We start from the raw sequence: 8,041 nt of genomic DNA on the forward strand, positions 1-8,041 counted from the left end.
CCCCCCCCCCATTTGCTAATGCCACCCCAGGGTCCTTAGCAGCACCAGGCCTGCCACCCCTTGTCCGAGCCCCTGCAGCACGGCTATGCTGGGCACTGCCAGGGCAGCTGAGCAAGGCGGGTCTTGGGCATGGGCTGGGAAGCAGGAGGGATAAGGGGCAGGAGGGGGCTCTTCCCAGCAGGATCGGTGCCACCCTCTGGGTCACCTGGCAGGAGCAAGGCGCTGCAGGACCAAGCCCGGGTGCTGGCAGCCTCCCTGGAGCAGCTCAGCGCGGCCAGCCGGGCGCAGCAGGCCCAGTGCACCGGCCTCGCCGGAGACTTCTTCCAGGCGCACAGGTGGGGAGCACTGCGTCATCGCCTCCTCCTCACCCCTCCGGCTGCAGCCGCCTCTGCCCGCTGGGGGGGAACTGAGGGAGGGCATCCCCACCTGCACCTCTCCGTGCCTGGGGCAGCTCTCCAGGGTCCCTGGGAGACGGGGGCAGCTAGGAGACTGGACCCAGCTGTCCTGACCCCCACCCCGCTGTGCCCCCTCTCCCCGCAGTGCGCTGGTGCTGGCCTACCGGGGCGCCCGCAGGAAGCAGGAGGCCCAGCTGCGGCGCCTGGAAGCGCAGATGGGTGCCATGGGCGAGCGGCAGGCACAGCAGGAGCACGCGCTCGCCCAGCGCATCCAGGCTCTGGAGGAGCAGCGCGCGGCCGGCACCGAGACCTGCATCTAGGCTGGGGGGGCCTCTGCATGGCCACGGGGCCACTGCCTCCTCCGTGACTGGGGCAGGGGTCCCCGAGGCGTTGAGTTTTCGGCATAGAAATCCTACCCCACGGCCCTGCTCCTCAGTGCTGCAGCTGCTGATCCCCGCAGACTCCAGGCACCAGGCTGGAGAGTAAAGCCGTGCTGGAAGGCTGCTCGGGTCCCTTTGCTTCCTCCTAATGCAGTTGGACGCCGCAGGCCATGTGCCAGGGGCACCGCGATCCCCCTTGGAGCACGGCCAGGCCCAGGGGCCCGGGGTAGACGCCTGCAGACTCCCCTACCCTAAGGGGCAGTGGGGCATCGGCTCCTTGCACCCAGGCTGCAGAGGGGAGGTCTCTGCCCAGGGCAGGTGCTGCATATACCCTCCCCAGATGTGGGGTGCCAGCCGTGGGTCAGGGGAGGGCCTCGCTGCAAACGGGTCTGGGCACACAAAGGTGCGGCGTCTGCATCTTCTCCGCCCCAGATGCAGGGGGGCTGTGGCTGCGAGGAAGCCAGCTGAGCCCAGCGGCCCAGACGGTCCCAGGGGCCTTGCGGGAGACGCAGCAGATGCCGGGCAGGCCCCGCTGCATGGGCTGGCTCCCAGCCACCGCCCCGGCGCTGCTGCCCGTGGAGAGATGGGTCAGGGCGGTCACTGCAGCTGCCCCCTTCCCCCCCCCACCCCGTCACCGGCTCCACGGAGCTGCTCCTGCAGTGGTGACATGGGTTGGACGGCAGGAAACACGACCCCCCCCGGCACCCCGCCAACCTTGCGCGGCTGCCCCCATGTTGGGGGGACCTGAGAGCAAGGCTCATGCACTGAGAACAAAGACCGTCCCCCCACGGCCGCCCCCCTCCGCCCCGTATCTCATGGGCGCAGATGAAGACATTTTTCCCCCTGACAGTGGGATCAAAGGTGACCGTGGCAGGAGGGCGCCATGCATATTCATGAGCAGACAGGCAGGGACCCTGCTGCAGGGCGGTGGGGCAATGGTGCTGAGAGCAGGGTGGGGGGAGGCCTGCGTGCCAGTGCGTGCACGCTTTGCATGTGTGTGTGTGTGTGTGTGTGTGTGTGTGTGTGTGTGTGTGTGTGTGTGTGTGCACGCGTGTATGTGCCTACCCGTGCATGCCTAGGACACCCTAAGCCCAGGGCCAGAGCTGGGGGGTGGGGATTGTTGGTGCTTCATCTCCCACAGAAAAGCCAACTCCCTGGACCCCCCTGGGGTTGCCCTTGCTCAGAGCCCTGGAGCCAGGCTGGGGGCATCTCCCCAGCCGGGTGCACATCCTTCTCCCAGCACCAAAGACCCGGCAGTTGAGGGGTCAGTGCCAGGGTCAGGGGGCAGCTGGCCAGGAGCCCGAGCCTTTGATATAGAGACACAGGAAGGGGCATGCAGGGGGCTGATCGTGTGCTGTGGGGCAGGACAAGCCCCCAGCTGACCCGGTGGGGTGGGTGGGTGCCCGTGTACGAGGGGTCCTGGCTGGGCCACAGGCCTCGGCGTGCCTGCGAGGAGCGGGTCCTGCGCAGGGGCCCCTGCGGGCTGCAGCGGGGCATGCATATGCAGCAGCCCGCGGCCCCAGCGCATGGCCTGACCCATTGTCTGTGCCGCCAGCCCCCTCCCCTGCCCCCGTGTTGGCCCTTTCTTTTCTCTCCCCCGTCCCCGCCTCCCCAGGTGGAGGTTTCCCAGGGGATGCCCCCCCTCCTGCGACAGCCGTGGCAGGGCTGACCTGCAGGTTGAAGGTCAGGGCTCTGCGCTCAGGCCCCCTTTCAGATTCAAATGGGGCCCCCGAGCGCGGCGAGCCGGGGTCAAGCTTCACCGAGAGCGCGATGAAAGGGCCGGGGCGGCTGATGCGGCTCCCAGCCGCCCCCGGCCCCTGGCCTCCCGGCGGGGGGGCAGGAGGGGCGGCAGGGCGGAACAGCCCCTTGCCCTCCCGTGAGCCACCCCCCCACCCAAACCCTGGGGGAAGTTTGTCACCCTGCAGGAATGGCTGCCGGCACTGAGATGCAGCCACCTCTGGGGTGGGACACAACCAGCGGCATGGCGGAGCAATGGGGCAGGGCCAGCAGGGGCCATGCTGGGCTTGGCGGGTGTCTGAGCTGGCCCACGAGGCCCGGGTCACCAACCTCTCCTTCCTGAGCCTCACCCAGGTCTACCCCCAAGCCCTGCCCCTGCCCGCTGGACCAGCCAGACCCCTTCAGCCATCCCCCAGCAGGGCCTCTGCCCTCCAGGGACCCAGCTGGCTGCGGGGCCAAAGCAGCAGAGAGACCGGGCATACCTCCCAGGGCAAAGAGCACTGACGTGTCCTGGGCCGTTTGCACGCCCGGGGTGGGGTGGAGGTCACACCCAGGAGAGTGCTGCCCTGGCAGCAGCTGCAAGCTTTGAGGCAGCATCTCGTCCTTGGTAACACCGGGCACCAGGCACAGCTCCGCCTGGGCCCCGGGCAGGGCAAGCTGGGGCAGCAGGCACAGCACCAGAGGCCAGAAGGGGAGAGAGACTGCGTGTGCACGCGTGTGCACCCTGCTTCTCTGTGTGCATCCAAGCCTGCGGGGCGGTGTGCAAGGTGGTGACACAGCGTGGGTGTGCGTGTCCCAGGTACAGCTGGGCACATGAATGCCCACGTTCTGCTCGGAACATGCATGCCCGTGTACGTGGCGGCCTGCTCCCTGCACCCGTGTGCGCCCCTCCACAGGCTGGGAGCATGCCTGCGTGTGCATGCATGTGCGGGGGGCAGGGCAAGGCTGCAGCCTGGCGGGGAAGGTCACGGGCCCTGCCCTGGCTGAGGAATGCGATTCCTGTTGGCTCCGGCTCCGGGCAGCCTGGGACGCGCCCGCGCCTGGCAGATGTCTCATGGCAACGTGGGGCCCGGAGCACGGCCCCCCTCTCCCGCGGCTGTGGCTGCGCTTCCGCCCGGCAAGGTCAAATGTTAAGGCGGGCGCACGGGATGGGGAGGGCAGAGGCCACGGCTCCAGGGGGAGGGGGTGGGGGCCAGAGACATGACAGGGGCTAGGAGACCCTTCCCAGAGCATCCTGCCCCCCACCCCCAGCCCACGAGACCGCTGGGCTTGGAAGCGTAACTCGAACTCAGGGCCCCGGGAGAGGCCGGGATGCAGGGGCGGCTGGGTCCGAGTCACGACCCGCCGGAGGTGCCTAGTGTTTGTGCTCGGGAGCCCCCCCAGGAAGCCAAGCAAGGGTTGGGGGGACTTCCCATGAGCACAGACACCGCAGAGTGCCAGGAGCAAGCAGACCCGGGGCAGGGGCAAGGAATGGCCCCGCCATGCTGCAAACAGGGCCCGCTTCTTCCCCTGCCCCCCTGGCAGCAGGGTAGGGAGCAGCTGCACGTTCCCCGGGGGTCGCCATAAAACATCCGTCTCGGCGACAGGTCGGCTGCCCCTCGGCCAGCGCGGAGCAGGGCAGGGTGACCCCGTCAAGCCGCTCCCTGCAGGGAGGGTGGGAGTTGCCAGGCGGGGACTGATTTGCTGCAGGGCAGCCAGGGAATGTCAAGCACTTCCCCGCTCCCCTCCCCAGACCCAGGACTCCCCGAAGGGGCGCTGCCAGGGCACCCCCGCCACAGGGCATGAACCCCCGGCAGGGAAAACCCCTTTGTGGGGCATGTACCTACCAACACCAGCTGCAAGGGCCATGGAGCAGGAGCTGGGTCCATCCCCCCAGGAGAACCCTTAGGGCATGCATGCGTGTGCACACACGCGTGTGCACGTGTATGCATGCATACATGGGGGGGCTGTGCATGAGTATGGACACCCACACCATGCACGAGCTGTGTGTGGGTGTGCGTGTCCCCACGTGTGTGAGACGGGGTCTGAGTGATGCCGGTGCCAAGGGGGCACAGATCACAGCCCTTCCCCTCTCCCTCCCTATCCTCCTGCTGCTTCTTTGGCCTTGGCTGAGCAAGGGCCCCAGGGGCAGGGCACTGGAAACCTGAGCCCAAAACCGCTGGTGTCCTCTCCGTCACAGCCCAGCAACTACCTCCCCTCCCGCTCCCGAGGGCAGAACAGCCCTGGGAGCGAAGCCCAGGCCCCTTTCATTTCCCACAGCTCCAAATGTCTGAGCAGGGAGCAAGCAACACCGCCTCCCCATACACCCCCCTACCCCAGCGCAGGCAAGCCACAGCTCTCCAGGGAGACCCCTGCCCAGCACACAGCCCCAGGGGGGAGCAAGGCCCTGCTGGCCCTGTCCCATTGTTCTGCCATGCTGCTGGTTGTGTCCCACCCCAGAGGTGGCCGCATCTTGCAGGCAACCTGCAGCTCTCCAGGGAGACCCCTGCCCAGCACGCAGCCTGGGGGGAGCAAGGATCGGTCCTGGGGGAAGGAGGCAGTTTGCAAAACGCTGGCAGGGCAGCGTTGCTTTTTGGGGAGGAATCGGTTGGCCTGGGGAACCCACAGCTCAGGATCGTGCCCCAGCGCCTGGCTGGGGCTGGGCCCGTGCTGCAGGCAGGAACTGGTCTGTCCTGTTCTCTGGCCCGTGCAGGCAGGACTCCAGGTGCTTCACGCCCTTAGGCATCTCTGTGCTAGAGCTTTGCACCTCTGACCTCCTCCCCCTTGGCCTGCTTGCCAGGCCTTGTCCGCTCACAAGCTGCTCATTTTATTGGGGGGGCACCTTTGTGGGTCTGGAGCAAGGGGGAGCAACCCGCTGGTGGAGATCCCGGGTGGCTGGCATGCCCGCTCTCCCCGGCTACTGTCCTTGCCCGCAGCATGCCTCCGCGCCCCGAGGAATGCGATGCCGCGGCATCTGCCCCGAAGGCCTGAACAAAACAACAACAAGAACAACAAAAGCCCCCCTCTCCCATCCCCCTGTGGCAGCCCGAGCCGCCGAGCAGCCCCTTTGTGCTGCCGGGAGCCGCGGGGAGAGGAATGCCTCCGCAGAGCAGCCGCCCTCGCCAACTGGACACCGATGTCAAAACAAACAGGGCGGGGGGCGCGGGGAAGATCTGATTTCCTCCTTTGTTCCAGGATTATTATTTTTGGGAGGGGGGGCGGTGGGAACTCGGGGACTGGCCCATAAATCATGCTGACGGCAGCATGGAGAAGGAGCTGCCTGCTCCCGCCATCCCAGCCCTGCCAGCGCGGAGGCTAGAGCCTGCTCCCCAAAACCCCCCTCTCCCCAACCCGCCCGAACGTGGCCATCTTGCCCTTGGCAAGCAAAAAGATGTCCCTCTGGGTTTTGGGGCTTTCTTGCTTTGCAGAGGCGGTCCAGCCCTGCAGGATCAGGCGGCTCTTGCACTCTCTGTGGGCTCCCCCCTGCCCAGGGTGGGCACTAACGTGGCACCCACCTGCACCGCTTCTCCATGGCCAGGGCCCGGCTGGGCACCTTGCCCCACTAACAATTCGGGACAGCGCAGCGAGGCCGGCTCTGCCCGGCTCCCCAGCCCCAGCAGGCTGGAGGCTACCTTAACATCTCCACCTTAAGCCCGGCGCGGCCTGCTCAGCGCTGTAGCTTGCAGGCAGTGCAGAGGCTCCCCTCTGCCCGAGCAGGTGTCTGGTTAAAAGGAGCTTTTATTCCTGCTCGGAGCCATTGCTCAGCCGGGCGCTGGCTGCAGCCTGGGCCTGCCTTTGCACGGAGGTTGTGAAAGCCAAGGGCGCTGGCAGGGAGGGCTGTGCAAGTTCCTCTCTTCCTGTGCCCTTCAAGCCTGACCCTCCCCTCGGCCGGCCAGCTCAGCCGTGCACTGTCTGCTTCTGCTCCAGCAGCGCTAGAGGCCCTGGCTGCCATGCAGGGCCTGCCATGCCGGGCACTGCCCAATGCCCACCTCCCTGCGGCAGAGCGGCGGAAGCACAGGGAGGGGGCAGGGAGACGTGCAAGGTCACACGGCCCGTGGGAAAATCCCAGCCCCTGCCGCCAAGGCCAGAGCAGAGCCCCAAGGCAACGTGGAAGGTGATGCCACGGAGGGACCTCTTCCCCGCTCACCCCCTTCCCTCGTCGTTGATTCTCAGTTAATTATTAACGGGTCAGCAGGATGCAGAACGAGCTGCCATCCTTCACCTTGCCCGTTCCCACAGGGCTCGCAGCTGATTTGTTCCGAACAAGGTTTTCCTAACCAAATTAAAACCGGAGTGTGCCAGCTAATTAGCAGGCCTGTCTTTGCAGCCGGCCACCTCCCCGGGTGAACCCCCAGCCCATTCTCTCCGTGGCTGCTCACCCGCAGCCCCGCTCGCTGTGGGCAAGTCCCGGGGGGGCACTGCTCTGCACCAGCTCCACCCTGGGCGCTGTGCTGACACGGGCCGTGCCGGGTGGAGGTGTGGGCCTGGAGCCTTGTGCTCCTTTTAGTCGCTGCAAGATCCCATGGGGGTTTCTTTTTCTCTTTGCAAGAGGAGGGCATTGTAATCCCCGAGTCCTGGCTGCCGTCCAAGCGGGGGTAATTACTTTCTGCCTCCCTAGACCAGCTCTGCTGGAATCCTAGCGCGCCGCAGCAACCCCCCGCACCGCACCGCGCCGCCGCTGCGAGCGAGACAGATGCCACGTTCTGCTTCAGAGGTGGCTGCATTTCAGGGCTGGCTGCAATGATCCTGACCCAGCTGCGGAGAGCAGCCTGGCCACCAGGGAAAATGCAGCCATCAGCGAGAGACCCTCCAAAAGTCACCAAGCTGCTCTGCTGGGGAGGCCTGGCGTGGGCTGGCAGCTGCCCCGAAGCACCCGGGGTGTTTGTGGGAACCAGAGTTGGGGCCACGGCCCAGTATTGCGTCTCAGCTTGGGGTGCCTGCTGTAGCCAAAGTGAAGGCACGTTGCCGGACCCCAGCTCCAAGGCTGCTGGATTGCGACAGCCCACTTGCCGCGTGGGGGAAGTGTCACGGCATCCAGCAAAGCCTGCCCGTAACACAGCGGGTTCTGTCCTACAGCACCGGGGGAGGCAGGAGACCCAGACCCAGCTCCTGGTCCTGCGGCAGCACCGCGGGCTAGCCACTGCCTCTGGCCCGTGCCCCATTTCCCCTCCCCGCACCCACCTTGGCCTTCTAAGGGGTCCCAGGGATGGCTAGTGGGAGCCTGGGAATGGCGGATAGCCTGGTCACCCCTTAACCCTGGGAAGGAGCCTGGGAACGAGGGACACCCCGGTCACCCCTTAACTCTGGGAAAGAGCCTGGGAAAGGGGGATACCCGTCACCCCTTAACCCTGGGAAAGAGCCTGGGAAAGGGGGATACCCGTCACCCCTTAACCCTGGGAAAGAGCCTGGGAAAGGGGGATAGCCCAGTCACCTACTAGTCCTGGGATCGGAGCCTGGGAAGAGGGGACACCCCCGACCCTGGGAAGAAGCCTGGGAAAGGGGGATACCCCGGCCACACCTTAGCACCTGGGAGCGAGCTGGGAACGGGGG

At 66.6% G+C, this 8,041-nt stretch overlaps 2 protein-coding genes across 7 annotated transcripts in view; both read left to right on the forward strand.

The window, feature by feature from the left end:
• USHBP1 (USH1 protein network component harmonin binding protein 1) overlaps positions 1-3,032 on the forward strand; it is a 9,466-nt gene extending 6,434 nt beyond the window's left edge. For all 6 annotated transcript variants that reach the window (XM_025196369.1, XM_025196368.1, XM_025196372.1 and 3 more), the window contains 2 exons: positions 213-335; positions 541-3,032. In XM_025196369.1, coding sequence (XP_025052154.1) covers positions 213-335; positions 541-715 — 298 coding nt within the window. In that variant the 3' untranslated portion in view covers positions 716-3,032. The remainder of the gene's footprint in view (positions 1-212; positions 336-540) is intronic.
• A 159-nt stretch (positions 3,033-3,191) lies between these two features.
• The window catches only part of NR2F6 (nuclear receptor subfamily 2 group F member 6), a 15,001-nt gene continuing 10,151 nt past the window's right edge, over positions 3,192-8,041 (forward strand). The window contains exon 1 of the mRNA XM_025196380.1: positions 3,192-3,634. Within this exon, the coding sequence (XP_025052165.1) occupies positions 3,330-3,634 (305 nt within the window). The 5' untranslated portion in view covers positions 3,192-3,329. The remainder of the gene's footprint in view (positions 3,635-8,041) is intronic.

This window comes from Alligator sinensis, unplaced genomic scaffold (genome assembly GCF_000455745.1).
Source record: "Alligator sinensis unplaced genomic scaffold, ASM45574v1 scaffold1295_1, whole genome shotgun sequence".
NCBI classification, from domain to species: Eukaryota; Metazoa; Chordata; order Crocodylia; family Alligatoridae; genus Alligator; species Alligator sinensis.